Below are 20,212 nucleotides of genomic sequence, written 5' to 3'. Positions count from 1 at the left end.
TGCACAATATACAAAATAAACATTTGTTGAACTTGAACCTGTATATCATATTGTCTAGCCACCATTTCTTGGGAGAGTTGCTTACTGTTCTTAAATAAAGTTTCCATTCACCTGGGAGCATGCTACATAGAGAAGCATTTCCGTTGCAGTCAGTACCTGTAGTTCCGAACTTCTTCCTTAGTGACCTTTGATTGACTCTTATTTATTAAATATGAGCATTGAGAACCATAGCTATGTTATGAATACCATAAAAGATAAAACATTATTTTTTAAAAAACAGGTTTTTTTTGTCTTAATGTTATGGAGTTGTGAGGGTTCTTTATATATTCTAGACATCAGGCTTTTATTATATATGTCTTGTAACTACTTTTTCCCTCAATCTTGGACTTGCCTTTTCATTTTCTTAACATCAGCTTACTGAGCCACACAGCCAGGATCCTTTGTTAGGTCTTCAGTTTTCACCAGACTATGACCTTTGCATGGAAATTTTATTTCTGACTTAGTTTTCTACCTCTGCCTTTCATCTTTAACTAACTCCAACTCCTATGACATTTTACATATCTCCATAAGCGTCTTTTGTTTTTAGAAGATGAGGAATAAATAGAATACAAGTTCCGTGGCTTCTTGTACCTCAGTTTCAACTGCTCTAGAGTAAGACCACCTATCTAAGAAACCTATCTAAGAAACACCACCCTCAATTGAGGTTTGTTTTATGCCATAGAAGCTTATATATATATTCATACCATCCCAAACATATTCTCAAAACTTGGTGAAAATCTATAAAACATTTTCTCATGATGCAGGAACAGACCTACTTATTTTTATAGATTTGTATTCATTTCCTTCCCAGTCATTAGATGAAACTACCAAAATTGACAGAATAAGGGCAGTTTTAAATGTGTTATACACTGCTCTTTGGGATGTAATATGTATTAGTTATCTATTGCAGCTTAAAACAAACATTGATTATGTCATAACTTCTGTTGGTTAGGAATCTAGGAGCAGCTTAGTGGTGCCAACTCGGGCCCTGTTAGGCTGCAGTCAAGTTGTGAGTCAAGGCTGTCGTCATCTTAAGGCTTGACTGACGGAGAATATACTTCCAAGTTCCTTCACGTGGCTGTTGGCTGGTCTCAAAAACCTGCCCCTAAGCTCACTCATGTGGGCCTCCCCACAGGGCTGCCTCATAGTGTGGCAGCTGCTTCCTGCAGAGTGAGCCATCATGCTAAGAGAGCACACAAGCAGAAGCCACAGTCTTTTTAAAAACCTAAGTTTGGAATTGACATCCCATCACTTATATTCTATTAGAAGCAAGGCTGTAAGTCCAGCCATACTTAAGGGGAGGAAGGGTTTACATGAGGGCATGAATACCAGGGAGTGGTGATCATTGGGGCCATCTTAGAAGCTGGGTACCACACATATAAATTAGTGAGTTCATTGGTTCATCAGAGACTAGATAATCAAGTTTATAATATACCTAACTGAATTCAGTAATATTAGAACATTTTGTAAAAAAAAAAAAGAAAACTACAAATAAATCTCCCATGTTAGAAGATGTAAAATAAAAATGGAAGCCTTTTAACTTTAAGACAGGAAATTTAGAAGGTACGGTAGAATAATCAACACAATTTACTCTTTTATACGCTACTCCCCTCAGATTGTCCACTTCTGACTTTCTATTACAATTCTTCCCTTCATGTTTTAAATTCTACTTATTCCTCATCCTCTAAAAACAAAAGACGCTTATGGAGATATGTAAAATGTCACAGGAGTTGGAGTTAGTTAAACATGAAAGGCAGAGATAGAAAACTAAGTCAGAAATAAAATTTCCATGCAAAGTTCATAGTCTGATGAAAACTGAAGACCTAACAAAGGATCCTGGCTGTGTGGCTCAGTAAGCTGAAAATGTAAGTTAAGTAAGTTAAGAAAATGAAAAGGCAAGTCCAAGATTGGGGGAAAAAGTAGTTACAAGACATATATAATAAAAACCTGATGTCTAGAATATATAAAGAACTCTTACAACTCCATAACATTAAGACAAAAAAAGCACTGTTTTTAAAAAAATAATGTTTTATCTTTTATGGTATTCATAACATAGCTATAGTTCTCAATGCTCATATTTAATAAATAAGAGTTAAAAAATAAACAAGCCAGCATTCTTTATTAGCTCTCACTAGAATGTATGTAGACTGCCCAAAGTGGCCTCTACCTAGTAGCAATATTTTTCAGTCCTTTTTTGCCATTTCCTTTAGTGCTGGCTTAAGCTACCTGAGATGTGTTACTTTGTGTTTATCAATTTCGTACAATGAGATAAATAAAGGTATATTTTTACTATTATACATAAGTGAATTATGGTAGATAGCAAACAACAGGTTTTGTATTCATGAATAGTGGGTCTTTATGAGATAATTCTATTCTCCTAAACGCTTCTTTTGTCTCTCTAACAAGCATATTAGCCCAAAATCATTCTTTGTGGTATTAAGCTGCCTACTTACTATTTAAATTCCAACACTTACTCTTACATGATTATATGTATTTTCAACAGTGAGTCTTTTATGGCACACCAAGAAAGCATGCGACAGATGATGAGAAATCTTTCTGAACCTTTTGGAAGAGACCTGTTCAGCATCTCTGATGGCAGAGGAAGAGCTCGTAACCATACGGGACATGAGGATGGAGAAAATTCCTTGACTGTAAGTTCTTTATTTTAAAGTTAGTAAAGAAAAGTATTACAGAAGAATATATCTCTGACAACAGGATATGACTAATATTTATGTTATAGAAATAACTTATGTAAAAGGAGGGACCAGTTGGAAACCTGAGTTCTTTAACAATGAATTGTTAATTGTATAGAATTCCACTGTGCTACTAAAACTTCTAGCACCATAAAGTTATATATTACAAGCCAAACTTAAAACATTGTTTTCCATATGTATATAGTTTTTTCCTCACCTCATCATTTACTCCCATGTCTTACATTAGAACAGGCAAGGAAATATCATTGCATACAACACTTTTTTTTCCCACTTTAAAATAAAAAATGATAGTATAATGCTTTATCTCTATTGGACCAGGAAAAACCAGTCTTCTGCGTGGCTACCTTGGACCTTCAAAACTGAGATTAACTTTTAATTGTATTCAAAAGCCTTGCAAAACTACAATATATATTCAGAAGTCTTGTCTGAGAGCAAAACTAAAAGGTTACAAACATACTCAACTCAAAAAAAAAAAAACCAAAAAAACAGGATATTTATATACCTTAAGTATCTTCTTTTCTGCTTATTTCTATTGCTTCTTCAGCCTCAGGAATGGCAGTTCTAGAACAACAAATCCACAGGAGTTTCTTTCTAAAAGATAAATCTCTGCAATAGAAATGTAGATATTTGGAACTCAGTAAACATTTTGAATTGGTCAGTTGGGAAACTTCCCAAATCTTCCAGGAAAACGTTTTCGTATTTTCTATTTGCAGTGGTCTTAAATAGAGCAAAATGTTTCAAATACTCCTAAGACGTTTGATGGATAACATTGCATTTGCCATTTAAATGAAAGTAATCTTCACCTTCTTTTTCCCATACATATTATTCCAATATATATATATTAATTACATTCCAGTTATTTTTTAAATTAGTTAATGTGGTATCATTATATATATTTTTTACTGTTAGGGCTATAAATTTCCATAAAAGTTGAAAATTAAGGTCAAAGGAAAAAATTGTCAAAGAGAGCAGAAAAATCAAATATGACATTCTGAAATTTTATCTTTCACATGAGCATTGAAGCATTTTATATATCTGCTATAACCACAGCAAAGAAAGAGTAGGGCTGTACATAGTGCTTTGTATTTACGTGCATAAATGAGCTACTCGTAGCCTTTGTAGAAAAAGAAGTGACAATTTTATTCCCTTGTAAGCATAGAAAGGAGATCTGTTTATAATTCAGCTATAAAGTTCTTATTGAGGATGCCTAAGCTGTAACTCTGCTGGTCATCCATTGGAAGTAGAAGTAAATGTTTCTTTCCTGGGTACTTGTGCTTAAAACATCGGAATGTTTAATGAGCTGGAATAAGAAATATATGGAACCAAATAAAGAGATAAATTTCTGTGAAACTGTAGCTTATACGATTCATAATTTAGAACTATTTGTATTTTAGCTTGCCTCATATTTACCTTGCCAATGTGGCTTGAAATCAAGTTTTGGGGAACCAAAAACACCTACACAGCTGAAGTAATATGGTTGCATAAATATGATGATTGAATAAGGAAAGTCAAGCAGGAAAACAACTCTGAATATAAAGGAAGGCCAAGAACAACATTTGAATGAAAAACTAAAATAGTTGCTACCTTGTCTGGTTTATAGTGACATAAATTAACTTTTGTGTAAGATTGTTAATCATAGATGTAGGCTAAAGTCTGTAGCATTATCCAATAGAACATTCTGGACGATGCAAATGTTCTAAATCTGCCCTGTTCAGTGTGGTTAGCCACATATGGCTATCGAGCACTTGAAATGTGCCTAGTGCTACTGAATTTTTAATTAAATTCTAATTATTTTAAAACTAATTTTAAATAGCCACACGTGGCTATTGGCTACCTTAATGGAGAGCATGATGATATTCAAATAGACTGGAAAGCTTTTAGCTTTTTTTTAAACCAATGCTGAGTAAAGTACACTAATCACCTATATGTGAACCTATCGTCTTATGTTTTAATTTAATAAAAATCTCTTTAAACATTTTCCCAAGAAAAACTGCAGTACTCATCTACCTATTAAATAAAAAGTAAATGGTAATTTTTACTATATCAGATTTAGACAAAACCATTTCATAAAACTTTGAGTTTTATAACTTTTTATATAGTCAATACTGCTAGGTAGTATTTAGTTGCCTCTCCCATCTAAAATCAAGTAGTATACATTCTTCTTCAGTTACATTATATTGTATCAACTGTCTTAGAAAGCTAACACCAGTGGGTTTTTTTCTTGTTCAAACTATGAAAACTCTTTGCCAACCAAGAGTACTGAGCACTGTCCTAGGGCAGTTGAAGGGCAGTAGTAATTTTTAAATATAGAAATTTCATCCAGTTTTACAAGGAACATTCAGCTTCTCTTTTAGCCAAAACACTTTTTCTTTCCTGGTACATTATAATTTATACTGGTGAGATATGGCTCACCTTTTTTTCCCTAGGGTGTGATACATTTGACATATTTATGTCTCAGTATGAAAGAGTTATGTAATAGCAAAACTAAATAAATTAATTAAAAGAAAACAAAAACAAACAAACAACAGTAGCAACAGAAGGCCTGTATCCTAACTTGACTTTTCTAAGTCAGTGTCTCATAACTAGATGTGAAAGTAGAAACAGAAGTTAGAAATTGACTGCAAAAGATGAAAAAGATGGCTGCCTAGTTTGAAAAGAGCACAGTGAAGAAAACAGTAGACTTTTTGAGCATGCTGGCTGTTCTATTTGAACTTTTATTAACAGTTTACACAAACTTTTTATTCTCTTTTTATGAAGTCATAAATTTTAAAATGAGTATTTTGATTAAGTAGCGAGCCATATGCTGATGCTTTTAAGCATAGTGGATGAAAATTTATATTTCAAATAGACACTTGATAACTTTTTTCTTTATTTTTGGCCCATTTCTTGACGTTTGTCATCTTTAACAGCCCTATTAGGAGGGAAAACAGAGACACCTACAGAAGTAGAAGAAGCATCAGCTTTGCTGCTTTCCTGTGTTTGTACTATTAGCATTTTCTTCAGTTCATGATTTCTTTATTGGGATACTTTTAAGCCAGTTGTCCATTTTGAGAGGATTGGTTTGTTTAAAACTATAATTTAACCTGTAAATTTATTTAATTAGGCAGTTTATAATTCAAGATATGACATGTGACCATTTGACAATTAGATTGAGAGATGGTGCCAGAGTCAATGTAAAATCTGTTTTTCCTTTCAGTAAAAAGAAACAGAAAGAGGAATTTTACTGGTACATCAATACACTTTGGAGATTACTGTTCTACATATACAGTATAAGTATATATCAACTGATATAACTTATAAAATTGAATATAAACACAGTTTTCTCTAGTTTTTTTGTCATAACTTACACAGGGAGAAAATTATCACAGAATAATGGTAAAACTTTATATATACCTTTTACCAAGAAATTCAAAATTTATTTTCAACATTTAAAACTTACAAGTAATGAAAGTTTTTAATTTGTATACGAATCTAAAAATTTATTTTCATTCATCTGTACCTATTGAGAAATATAATTTATGAACTATTAATTTTGATTATTCTATCTATTATACTTAATGTTCTTTCTCCTATCGAAGACTCCAAATATCTTTAAATATCTATGTGTGATCCTTTCTGAAGTCCATATTACTTATTCCATAAATTAGTTCTTAGGAGGTATTCATTAAATTTTTGGCCGAATATCTCTACTAATTTTTTGAAATGTTATTAATTTAGATACTTTTGATTTTTAACAGGTTAAAGGAAAGATTAACTGATTTTTTTAAAAATATGGAATAGTTGAACAAAGGAAAGATGATATAATCTTAATCATTGTACCTTATGTGTTAATTTTGGTGTGAATTTGCATTTCCTTTGAGAAATGTTTGTCTCAATCCATAGCAAATACTTTCTCTTTCAACTTCCTTTAACAAATACTAGAGTAGTCTTATTTAAAAGTGATATATGGTCTCTCTATTTGCCTGCCAGGATCCTGTCTGGCTCTACAATGAATAATAAGCAGATAACTTTAAAAATATATGTTGAATTCTTTTTGATTAAAAGGTTCTGTAATTTGGTTAGCTCTGAACTGTGTGATTATGCAGTGCATTTCTCTCTTTTTCAGAGATTGTTATATAATAAATATCATAACCAAAATTAATTGGATTTTTTTCTAGGTGATGAGTTCTCTTGTGCCTTTTGGCAGTTTTGTTAGTATGGTTCATATAAGACACAAACCATTTGAGCAATATTTTCTGACAAATATTTATTTTTCATTAACTCAAGCAAACTGAATTGGCATGCCCAATTTCATAATGGCTTTTTAGCATTTGTTACTGAAAACTTGTGTCATGTGTTAAATTTATCTTAGAGTGTTTTGGCCTGTGTTTTGTGAAGTAAGTAATATCAACATAATAAAATCAGTTTTCCAAAAGAAATAGTACATTTTAGTTGATGACTACTCACTTGATTTGCAAAAGGGATCCCCACAGTTGTGTTTAAAAGTTGGAAACTTCCCCAAGCTTATGAAGACTTTTCAAAAGGTGAAAAACCACCAAACTGTAGATAGACAAGCACATCTGGAAAAGCTCAGATTGGCTGCTTTCTCTAGGGCTCTATTGCCAATTCATTCATGCGTTTCCTTTCCCATGTTCAAGCATGGCTACTCTGCAACCAGCTTTTCTCCCACCCCTGTTTCTCCAGGCCTTTGGTCCTGTTTTCTGTGGCTCTAGCTTCTAACACATTAAAGGCAATCTGAGGAGTAACAGAGAACAGCATCACCTTGGAACATTTCCTATGGACGCACCTATGCTCTCATGAAAAAGTTTTTTTATTCTCTTGTGCTAGACTTCAGCCATTTCTCTCCTTAAAGTTTGACATATAACATTTGTCCTTCCTGACCAGAGTTTTTAGTGGGACAAGTGATGAAGGAAAAAAAAAACAGCTATAGCACAGAGTTATCAGTAAAAATGATCAGGAAGTTCAGCATGCTGTGGGAGCACAGGCAGAAAAAAGCCTGTAGCCCAGACCTTTTGGGATGGTGGAGTGGAGGTCAACTAGAGAACACTTCCTGAACCTTAAGGATTAATAAGAGTTAGCCAGGAAAATCTGGGAGGGGAGAAGAAGAGTGCTCAACACAGAGGAAACAGCATGTGCAAAAACCTAGAGGCTAGGGAGCCCAAAGATGTTTAGGGTCATTTGGCCCTAGGATGTGAGTTGGAGAGTGTGTATAGATGAGGATGGAGAGGTAACCAGGGGGACTTCTTTTGGCCCTGGTAAGGATTGTGGACATTATCTTAAGAGCAGGGGGAGCAATTGATGAATTTTCATCAAAACAGTAGTAGAATCAGGTTCTCATTTTTTTTTTTTTTTTTGCGGTACGCGGGCCTCTCACTGTTGTGGCCTCTCCCGCTGTGGAGCACAGGCTCCAGACGCACAGGCTCAGCGACCATGGCTCTCGGGCCCAGCCACTCCGTGGCATGTGGGATCTTCCCGGACCGGGGCACAAATCCGTGTCCCCTGCATTGGCAGGCGGGCTCTCAACCACTGCGCCACCAGGGAAGCCCCCAGGTTCTCATTTTTTAAAGATCATTGTGCCTGCAGGGAGGAGAGAGATTAGAAGGGATCACAGTGGAGACAGGGAGACTAGGAGGCTGGGAAGTATTAGTGATAGCTTCTACTCAGGTAATAGCTGTGGTGATAAAGAGAAATAATCTCCTTTGAGAAAGAGTTAAATAGGTGAATGGATAGAACTTGTTGATAAATTGGGTTGATGGATCAGTAGAGAGGGAGAAGGGAAGTATTATGCTTATTTTCGTGGCATGAGGAATTAGGTAGATGGGAATGCCACTGAGCTAGGAACAGAGCATTGATGCAGTGCAGGTATGAGGGCAGGGGTGTTCAGAAAGGTCATTTCAATTCTGGGTGTTTTGCATTTGAGGCATCTGTAGGCCGTCCAGGTGGGATTTATCTGGTAAACAGTTGGATATATGGGTTTGAGCTGAGCTAATTAGTTAACTAATTAGAGATAATTAGTTCATTCATTCAGCAAATATTTATTGAGCCCTCCTATGTGCCAGGAGTTGTTTTTAAAGTATTGGGAATTAGTAGTGAGTAAGACAGAGAATATAGCCCTGCCTTCACAGAGATTATTTTTACAGAGTGGGAAGACAGACAATAAACAACAAAATAATTTCAGATCGTCAAAGTACTCTGAAGGAGATGGAGTAATGATATAGTGACAGGTGGATGTGAGGCGGAGATTAGACAGGTGGGCTTCTTAAGGAGGTGATACTTGAATGATTAGAAGAAACTATACTGAGAGTCGGGAGAAAACATTCTAGGCAGAGAAGAGCAGCTGTACAGAGTTCCTGAAGGCCTCAAAAGCCCACTGGAATCTCCGCTCTAATTTGTAGCTCCACTTTTTTGTCAAGGCGTTGGGCCACCCCATAGCAAGTACAGATACATCTTTCGATGGCTGATTTGATAGTGAATTGATAAGAGACAGAATATACCCCAAACATCGGATCTTTTTCTCCTCCTCCTCCTCCTCCTCTCCTTCCTTAGGCCAGCCCTTCTGTCTCTCTTGAATTGTTCTCTCTTATACAGCCTTGATTCTCAACCTAATGTTGAAGCAAAAAATTCACAACATTTCCTAATTGTGTTGAATCTCTGAAATGCAGATTAATTCTATTGTACTCCTTTGCATCCTAAAGATGAATCAGTATCTCCTAAATGTGTCTTTGTTGTTCCCTACTGTGCTAAGTGCAGATTCTAAAAAGGAATTTGCTTTTTTCATCTATTTCCTATTGTAACTAGCAATAAAAACCCAGTAGAAGGCAGAGACATAAACAGGCCTTTGATGATTCTTTACTGAGTCCCAGCTTGGCACAAAGCAAAAGAGTATCCAGAAGGGCTGAAATACCAGCATTGAATAACAGTGCCTTACAGGATTCAAAACACTCCTCCTGCTTGAGCAGGGGAGTTCCTTGAACTAAACACTCCTTATAATAGTAGATGATGCTTTGGGTGACACACTAGAATATGTGCTTCACTTTTTGATTCCTGGTGATTGTTCCAGTGATGAAACCCAAAATCAATAGCAGATCTTTCTAGAGCAGAGTTTTGCAGGCTTGACACCACTACTTTCATGTTGGGCTGGATAATTCTTGTTCTTGGGAGCTGTCCTATGCTTTGTAGGATGTTTAGCAGAATCCCTTGCCTCTACCACTAGATGCCGGTCATATACCCTCCCCAGCTGTGGCAAACAAAAATGAGTATAATTATTGCCAAATGTCCCCCTGGGATCAAAATCACTCCTGGCTAAGAAACTACGGTTCTGGAGGAATTCTTAACTGTTCTTCTAAAGGAGCATACCTCTGGAGGCATCAGGCTCCCCAGCTTCAAACTATACTACAAAGCTACAGTAATCAAGATAGTATGGTACTGGCACAAAAACAGAAATATAGATCAATGGTACAGGATAGAAAGCTCAGAGGTAAACCCATGCACATATGGTCACCTAATTTATGACAAAGAAGGCAAGAACATACAATGGAGAAAAGACAGTCTCTTCAATAAGTGGTGCTGGGAAAACTGGACAGCTACATGTAAAAGAATGAAATTAGAACATTCCCTAACACCATACACAAAAATAAACTTCAAATGGATTAAAGACCTAAATGTAAGACCAAACACTATAAAACTCTTAGAGGAAAACATAGGAAAACACAAACCATATATGTGGTTTGACATAAACCACAGCAAGGTCTCTTCTGACCCACCTCCTAGAGTAATGAAAATAAAAACAAAAATAAACAAATGGTACCTAATTAAACATAAAAGCTTTTGCACAGCAAAGGAAACCATAAACAAGACCAAAAGACAACCCTCAGAATGGGAGAAAATATTTGCAAATGAAACAACAAAGGATTAATCTCCAAAATATACAAACAGCTCATGGAACTCCATATCAAAAAACAAACAATCCAATTAAAAAATGGGCGGAAGACCTAAATAGACATTTCACCAAAGAAGACATACAGATGGCCAAGAGTCACATGAAAAGTTGCTCAACATCACCTAATTATTAGAGAAATGCAAATCAAAACTGCAATGAGGTATCACCTCACACTGATCAGAATAGCCATTATCAAAAAATCTAGAAACAATAAATGCTGGAAAGGGTGTGGTGAAAAGGGAACCCTCCTGCACTGTTGGTGGGAATGTAAATTGATACAACCACTATGGAGAACAGTATGGAGGTTCCTTAAAAAACTAAAAATAGAACCCCCATATGACCCAGCAATCCCACTCGTGGGCATATACCCTGAGAAAACCATAATTCAAAAAGAGACATGTACCACAACGTTCATTGCAGTACTATTTACAATAGCCAGGACATGGAAGCAACCTAAACGTCCATCGATAGATGAATGGATAAAGAAGATGTGGCACATATATACAATGGAATATTACTCAGCCATAAAAAGAAACAAAATTGAGTTACTTGTAGTGAGGTGGATGGACCTAGAGTCTGTCATACAGAGTGAAGTCACAAAGAGAAAAACAAATACGGTATGCTAACACATATATATGGAATCTAAAAAAAAAAAATAGTACTGATGAACCTAGTGGCAGGGCAGGAATAAAGACGTAGACATAGAGAATGGACTTGAGGACACGAGGTGGGAGGGGGAAGCTGGAGCGAAGTGAGAGTAGCATCGACATTTGTACACGACCAAATGTAAATAAAATACATAGCTAGTGGGAAGCAGCAGCATAGCACAGGGAGGTCAGCTCAGTGCTTTGTGACCACCTAGAGGGGTGGGATAGGGAGGGTGGGAGGGAGGCTCAAGAGGGAGGGGATGTGGGGATATGTGTATGCATATGGCTGATTCACTTTGTTGGACAACAGAAACTAACACAGTATTGTGAAACAATTATACTCCAATAAAGGTCTATTAAAATAAATAAATTAAATAAATAAATAAATAAATGAGCATACCTCATGCTTCAAGTGTATGCCCTACTGAGCTGGAGTGGTAGGCAGCAAATCCAAGGACTGTTAGTGGAGTGAATCAACGTATATCACTTGGGTCCAAGTCTGATGGAAAGGAGGACTGATTACTCCAGAGGCAGCTTCTATCACCCATGTTGGACTGCTGGAAGGAACACTGTCATCTTATACTTGGGTTTTATTTATTTGCCTGGTAGGATATCCAGAAGGAAGAAGGAAAAATTGGAAGACTAGTCTATGCTAGAGCTGTCCCACAGCCAAGGATACACCGCTCAGTATTTAAATATTAACCAGATTATGTTATGAGCAAGTTGAATTTTATGTGTGTGTATTTATATGTTCTTGCATGTATATATGTGTGGATATATACACATGTATGTATGCATGTATTTATAGTGTTACAACTCCCTAACCATTTGTATGTTGGCTGTTTAGGATTGTGTATGCTTCAAATTCTTCTTTAACAAATCACTTTCATTATATAGTCCTTATAATTATCTTTGCCTGGTCGATCACTGCATGAGACCCCACAGCAAAAATCAAAAAAAAAAATTTCAGCTGTTTTGGGAATGTTGATTTGCTTCCTTTGTGTTGTGCTTATAGTTAATAACATACTTCCTAATATCCTATAGTGTACAGATGTCAACCCTTTTCAGGCAATGGACCGAATGATGTTAAATATGCGAAACAGCATGCAGGAATTACAAAGAAACTTTGTAAGTACTAGAAGATTGATGAGAATGTTATTTTCAGTTATTGGTATCCTATATTATAGTGGCTTTCAGCCTTTTTCTAACCATGGTCCACAGTGATTGAAAAATATATCTTACATCATGACAGTACTTGTGTACTGTATATATTTTACACCTGAAATAAAAATTTCATGAGAAAATAATCATACTGTTTACAGCATGTGCTGATATTTTCTATTTTACTTCATATTTTAAAAACCCTGGTCACAACCTACTAAAATGATCTCAGAACCTGCAAGTTTGAAAAGCAGCGTTAATTAAACTTTCAAAATAAAAACATTCAACTTCAAAAACATTTATTCTGCTGAAGATCACTATTGTAAATGAATGTTTTATATGAATTTAGATTTTTTTATTATGTATAACTTGTCTACTTAAAAAGATTTGTAGCATCTAAGAAATTAAGTTTTAGTGTTAAAAAATAACTCTGAAAATAGAAATTTCAGGAATGATGTTTAGGTACTGGATTAGATTCATACAGTCCAAACACTTATAAACTAGTACTAATACTCTTACTTTTCTACTCATGATATTAATCAAAATAACTCGATTCAGTATGAAGACCACCCATATTATTTTAGTCATCCAGTTTGAAATCTAAGGATCATTTCAGAATGTCCAAATCTAGGACATTATTAATGATTTTAGAAATGTAGCAGTTGGTACCCACAGAAGGTATAAAACTTCTTGGCATATGGCTGATTGGCTCAACATTGGCAAAATTGCACACAAAAGTCAACCACTGACTATAAAAGTATTACATGCTTCAGGGTACGGCATCTATAAATTTAAGCCACAAGCCTTTGACCTCAAAGATTTGAGAATTTCTAAATGAATCACTTATTATTTATTATTCCTTACAAGGAGAGTGTGAATTGGTACCTAAAATGGAAGGAGGTTAGTGCCTTCATGGGGGTACCATTTGGACATCATACTGATCATATATACTATCTTTAGTAGAACTTCTAGCTAGTGTTGTTACTTAATTTGAATCCTTTGACATTATTTCTTTGTATTTGACTGAACTCACTGGATTTACAATTTATATTTACCTCTAGGGTCACCTTTCAACGGATCCAAATGGACATTCGTTTAGTTCTTCCTCAGTTATGACTTATTCCAAAGTAGGAGATGAACCACCAAAGGTTTTCCAGGCCTCAACTCAAACCCGCAGGGCTCCAGGAGGAGTAAGTATTTTCTTGGAACTTCATAAAGTTGTGGAATCATAGATCACCTATATCAAATTTTAACTATTAAAATTTGACCTGGTACTGGTCAGGGGAAGGGATGGGGGGAGAAAACACAGGTCAGTGTGAAAAGCAATAAAACTAACTGTATTTATGTATTTATTTTGAGGCATTCTTTGTCTCCCCCACCTACCTCCATCCCTGCCCCAGGTGCCTTTTTTCATGTTAATATCCATGGATGTTTATTAGCTTTACATGTTGACAAAGTAAGTAGACACTATAAGAAGTCTTTGTTTCATGAAATAAATGTCTACTTTTAGTTTCTATTTGAAGTAAATGAATTTTTTAACTTATAAAATATTTCAAGTATACAGAAAGGACATAGAGAATAATATAAGTACCCCATACTCCTTCAATCCAGTTTAGTCAAATCATTAACACTTTTCTCTATTTAAGTTGTCTCTTGTTTTGCTTCCTTTTTAAGCAAAGATGTTACAGATTCAGTTAAAGCTTCCAATATACTCCTCCCTCCTCCTCCTTTTCCCTTTCTCTGTCCCCCAAAGACAACCATTTTCTTATACAGGCATACCTCGTTTTATTGGGCTTCACTTTATTGCACTTCACAGATAAATTGTGTTTTTAACAAACTAAAGGTTTGTGGCAACCCTGTGTTGTCAGATGATAGCAATTTTTAGCAATACAGTGTTATTAAATTAAGGTATGTACATTGCATTTTTAGACATAATGCTACTGCACACTTAATAACTACAGTATAGTATAAACATAACTTTTATGTGCACTGAGAAACCAAAAGAATCATGTGACTCACTTTATTGCAATATTCCCTTCATTGCGGTGGTCCAGAACAGATCCCGCAGTATCTCTAAGGTATGCCTGTACCTGGAATTTATCATTTTCATGCATGCTTTTATAATTTTATTACTTATGTATGCTTCATATACAATACAGTGAATTATTTTACAGGTTTCTAAACTTTGTATAAATGGTTTCATACTGCACGTGTCCTCTGCAGCTTGACTTTGCTCAGTAATTGCTTCTGAGATTTATTCAAGTTGATATGTGTAGCTCTGATTTCTTATTTTAACTTCTATATAAATGTCTAAAATATGAATATACCACAGTTTTTTTTGTTTTGTTTTGTTTTGTTTGCGGTACGCGGGCCTCTCACTGTTGTGGCCTCTCCCGTTGTGGAGCACAGGCTCCGGACACGCAGGCTCAGCGGCCGTGGCTCACGGGCCCAGCCGCTCCGCGGCATGTGGGATCCTCCCGGATCGGGGCATGAACCCGTGTCCCCTGCATCAGCAGGCGGACTCCCAACGACTGCGCCACCAGGGAAGCCCTATACCACAGTTTTTTAATCTATTTTTCTATTGATAGATATTAGGTGTTTATAATTTTTCACCTATTCATCTTTATACCTGTCTGCTCGTGCAAAAGAGCTAGGAATGCTATTGTTGGATCGGAGGAGACGTGTGTCTTCATCCTTACCTAGAAATCACCAAGTTATTATCACACAGTGATTGAGACGATTAGCTCCCACAGACTTTGGTATGAGTTCCCATTTCTCCACTTCCTTGTTAGTACTTATAGTAAAGAAAATTTGGGTTTGCCTGTCTAATGGGTGACTTAAATGAAAATAGAATATATAAGTCATTTCACGAGTGCTGAATAATTAGTTGCCCTTTCTTGTAGGAATGCTAGTATGTACTCCCATCTATTAATTGTCAAGGACAGTGTTGAAGGCACTAAGTTTAATATAATTAAGTTATCCTTTGTTTTAATAATTATATTGGTTCTGTTTGTCCTAGACATTTTAATTGTAAGCCGTTCAGGAAATATCAGAGAACTATTACCATAATTTTACTACAAGTTGGTAGTGGAACTGAGTACCCATTATTTTTAGAGCAGTAGATTTATATTCTTACCTCTATAGGTAAACAGGTTCTGAGGAGTTTATAGTCTATATTTATTTAAATAATAATTTTTATTTTCATCATTTTCACAGGTAAAGGAAACTAGGAGAGCACTGAGAGATTCTGAGAGTGGACTAGAAAAAATGGCTGTTGGTCATCACCTCCGTGACCGAGCTCATGTCATTAAAAAGTCAAAGAACAAGAAGACTGGAGATGAAGAGGTCAATCAAGAGTTCATCAATATGAATGAAAGTAAGTTATCAGAGAAAATAGCATTCTTCCTCTCAAAGTTAAAATAGCAGCTGTACCCATAGAACTTGGTGAATATTTTTTATAGAAACATTTTATATGATGTTTCACACAGTTTATGAATTGTAAATGTAAAGAATATGTTATCAAAATAGTAATAAAATTGTGGTTTCAGTGTTTCATTGTAGATCTGTTTTTTATAGTGATTTTTGTTAATGTTGAGTATCATTTATTTTTTTATTTTATACTTGGAAAATGGAATCTTTTGAATTGTTTTTTAGTAAGACTATCAGTAGGAAATCGAGTTTTTATTTATTTCTGATATCAAAGAAGTACATTCGAAAAGTATAAAAAAGTATAAAGAAAATTAAAATTATTCATAACTCCAACCCCAAATAACTACTATTAATGTTTTAGTGTATTTCTTCCTAATAGTTTTATGTATTGATATATATAAACATACAATCACACATACTGTTTTTCAAAATTTGTATTTTACTATCTATATAGTTTATATTGTGCTTATTTTAATTCCCCACTATAATTGTGAAGAGTCACCTATGATGTTACTTTTCAGAAACATCCTAGATGGTTACCTAAAAGTTTTATCATGAATTGGCCATAATTTATTTCAACTATTCTGTATTGTGGAGCACTTAGGCTTTTGTATAGATAAGATTTAAATTTCTGGTGTTGTTAGATAATAAATCACATATATATCAAGCAAATCTTTCCATTTCTTAGATTTTATATTCATTCTTCAACTCATTTAAGACTTCCTAACTTTTTTCATTATAGTTTTTAAGCTGTATTCATTTCCTGTTTTTAGAAAGTATTTTGAATAAAAATGTTTTATCATAGTAAAGGGTTTAAATTATATGATTTTAGAAAAAGAAATTCTCTTGGAGCTGGATAAAATTATTCTTATGCAATGAGATGGAAGCCACAATATCTTAACCTCTCTTTAATTTTAACCTTTGTAATTTGGCCATATTTAAATATATACAGAGTACTTCACAATAATGAACATACTGAAGAAAATTTTAGTAAAGTAACACATTATTATAAAGGCAATCTGAAAGAACACGTATTATCATTTACTTTTTGTTATTATGGAATTGAGATTACCTTCTTCATAACAACATGAACTGTCAGATGAGTAATCTGTCTCAGGAAATTGAAAAAGAAGCTTGTGAGGCCAAACTGAGGACAGGAAGTGCTAGGCACAGGAGGAGTGTCCTCCCAGTAAGAGGAAGAGTAGCATCACCATGAGATGACCCAGGAAGAAAGCCTGTTAGTGTCGCTGGGTCATGGGGTCCATTGGATAAGTAATGTGATATCCAGGCAGGTGTGTGAAAAACCAGATCATCCATAACCAAATTATCAACAGGAATAGGAGAGGAACAAAGAGAAAAGGAAATATTACTCTGAGTCAAAGACCTTTTTATTTGAAGCAGTTTCCTGCTTCTACTTTAAGGTTAGGCTGATGGAAACACCGGGCTAGAGTGAAATGTGTGGGGAGCAAGGCAATTACTGACAGCTGATACCTTAATACTTACCCCTTTATTTTGATATTGGATGTAGGTGATGCTCATGCTTTTGATGATGAGTGGCAAAATGAGGTTCTGAAGTACCAACCAAGGGGACAATGGCACAATCTAGAAAACTCTAGGATGCGAAGCGTTGGTCATGAGAATTCAGGATCCCGAGAACTTAAAAGAAGGTAAAAGTTATTTCTAAACTAAGCTGTGTTTTTTAAAGACAAATTAGAAGAGAAGTTATGTAATTTTACCTCTGTTATCGGGAAGTTTTGATTAACATCCAAGTTGTTTGTATCAATAATATCTTTTGTGAAAGATGTAATAACTTTATATTATTTCTGAGTATTCCAACACAAATTTAAATTTGTATCTGAAAACCAATAGTATTTTAGGATTATATGACTAGTACCTCACTAGCAAATTATGCTTTAGACAATGGGGCTAAAATCCTCCTAAGGTAAAGCAATATACTATAATCTAGTTATTCTTGTGAAACAGATTTTCATCTGGATAGAGTAGGAGTCATACATTTTGTACCAGGTAAAGATACTGGTGTTTAGGGATATGGTAAGGGGAGAGGAACTGTAGCTAAAAGGCTGAACAAAACTTCCCTAACAAGTCAAAATTGAGCATTTAATGGTAAAAAGGTTTTTAGACCCTTGTATAATATGTAACAGTATCCGTATTAGATATCAAATATTTTGGAAGAGTTTTGCAAAAACTTTAGCCTCCTTTGGAATTACCGTTTGGAATAGCTGCAAAATATGAACGTGCTAATACCACACTTTTATAGAGATTATAGAGATTTTGACACATTTAGTATATATTCTAGAGTTACAATTTTATTTGATACTCTGGGGGAACAATTGAAAACACTACCTAAATCCTATTGAAAATTAGACTCGAGAGAGAGAGGGCTCAGCTGGCCTGAAAACAGAAATCTGTTCTAGGCTCTAAGAGAGTGGAGAATTGCTGCAGAAGGTGGAAGCCTTCCCAGAACCAGCGGTCGACAAGTGGGTACCAAGTAAATTAGAAGACTTGTGCAGAATTTCATGTGCTAGCATCTTTTATTTTAAAATACTTGTTTAGGAATTTAGAGCCCCAATGTTTCCTTTATAAATCTTGCTCTCATATTAATTTTAGATAATATTTGTCTCACTTTGAAAAGTTTATTGATAAAAACCTAACAGTGCTAAGTTTGACTATGAAATCCAGGTCCCAGTTAGAGAAAAGCATGCTCTTTATAGATGATCTATAAATTTATGGCCTATCAGTGGCATTTTCTGTAAACCAGCACTGTCCAATAGAACTTTCTGAAATGATTTTTTGCAATGATGAAAATGTTAGGCATCTGTACTGTCCAATATGGTAGCCGGTAGCCCCATGTGGCTATTGAATCACACTTGGAATGTAAACAATGCAGCTGAGGAACTGAATTTTTAAATTTTATTTTATTTTAATTAATTTAAATGTAAACGATGTGGCTAGTGGCTACCATGTTGGACAGCATGGTTCAACGGTAAACAGTTAAATCTATCTCAGGAAAGCAGCTGTTGCTTTCTTAAATGTTAAGTGAAATACTCTGCCATATGTTTTTCAAAGCTATTAAGGAACCTTTAAGATAAAACTCACCTTAAATTACAGTGGTCTGTATCATGTTTGTATTGATTTTTTTAATGACCATTTAAAAAATGGTATTAATGTTCACATGTATATTTCTCAGGGAGAAACTGCATCAAAGTCCAGCCATTGAACGTGGAAGAAGATCAAATGTTTATGTGGACAAACTCAACATCAAAGGATCACCTGTGAAAATCAACAAAAAATAAATAGCATTGCACTTGATTTGCTTAGTTTTGGTTGTTTGAACAGAGAAAGTAATGGTGCTGAGTAATACACCTAAGACCAATTGCTTGTTATTAAATCAACACTGTGTTCTTAGCAACTTTCTTCTGGATTTCCTTGGAAGTGCTAGCTTTATGTTGTCCCTACTTTAGGAATAAAACTTTAATGTTCAATAGTGCAAGCTGTTAAACATTCTATAACACTCTTTAAAACATAACACATGCTGATTTTGCTTTCACAATTATTTTCCTATTGGCTCTGTATTCCCCTATATATTCAAGATTGAATGTACAGTTAGCTGTTCTATCATATAAAATTAGTTAAAAGAATAAACTGTAAAAAAATAGTCTCAGTTTTTACTAACACTATAATAAGGTGATGTTAACAAAGGTTAAAATTATTTAGCTCAAATTTTATAATGTGTTATGTAGCCAGCTAGCTTAAAGGTTTTTTTTTTTTTTTTTGCTGTATGCGGGCCTCTCACTGCTGTGGCCTCTCCCGTTGTGGAGCACAGGCTCTGGACGCGCAGGCTCAGCGGCCATGGCTCACGGGCCCAGCCGCTCCGCGGCAGGTGGGATCTTCCTGGACCGGGGCACAAACCCGTGTCCCCTGCATCGGCAGGCAGACTCTCAACCACTGTGCCACCAGGGAAGCCCAAGAATTTTTTTAAATAAAGCAAAACTATACTAGTACTCTTTTACAAAAAATTAGTTATTGTTTTGATAAAGAACATAAAGAATAATCAAATAGTTCCTTTTCAAAGAGATTTTAAATTGTTAATATACATGAATTTTCTTATCGTTTCTTTATACAGTGTATTCTTTTTTTGTTCTGTGTTACATTTTCAACATTCGACAGACTTTATATTGACCTTTCTCTTTAACATCTTAAGGTAGCATATTTCTGTTCTCCTTTCTCACAGACAGCTTAATCTATCTCCACGGTTAACATTC

The 20,212-nt window shown here is 35.0% G+C and overlaps 1 protein-coding gene across 1 annotated transcript in view; it reads left to right on the top strand.

Annotated features, from left to right (window-relative positions):
• MLF1 (myeloid leukemia factor 1) overlaps positions 1-19,437 on the top strand; it is a 35,169-nt gene extending 15,732 nt beyond the window's left edge. Inside the window, 6 exon segments of the mRNA XM_029214845.1 lie at positions 2,543-2,690; positions 12,384-12,467; positions 13,562-13,690; positions 15,717-15,876; positions 17,458-17,596; positions 19,138-19,437. Coding sequence (XP_029070678.1) covers positions 2,543-2,690; positions 12,384-12,467; positions 13,562-13,690; positions 15,717-15,876; positions 17,458-17,596; positions 19,138-19,243 — 766 coding nt within the window. The 3' untranslated portion in view covers positions 19,244-19,437.
• The last annotated feature ends 775 nt before the right edge of the window (positions 19,438-20,212 follow it).

The sequence above is a fragment of the Monodon monoceros genome, unplaced genomic scaffold (assembly GCF_005190385.1).
Source record: "Monodon monoceros isolate NGI ecotype Baffin Bay Population unplaced genomic scaffold, NGI_Narwhal_1 Super_Scaffold_11, whole genome shotgun sequence".
Lineage (NCBI taxonomy): Eukaryota > Metazoa > Chordata > Mammalia > Artiodactyla > Monodontidae > Monodon > Monodon monoceros.
Note: the sequence above shows the minus strand (reverse complement) of the source record. Positions and strands in the feature narration are given on the sequence as shown.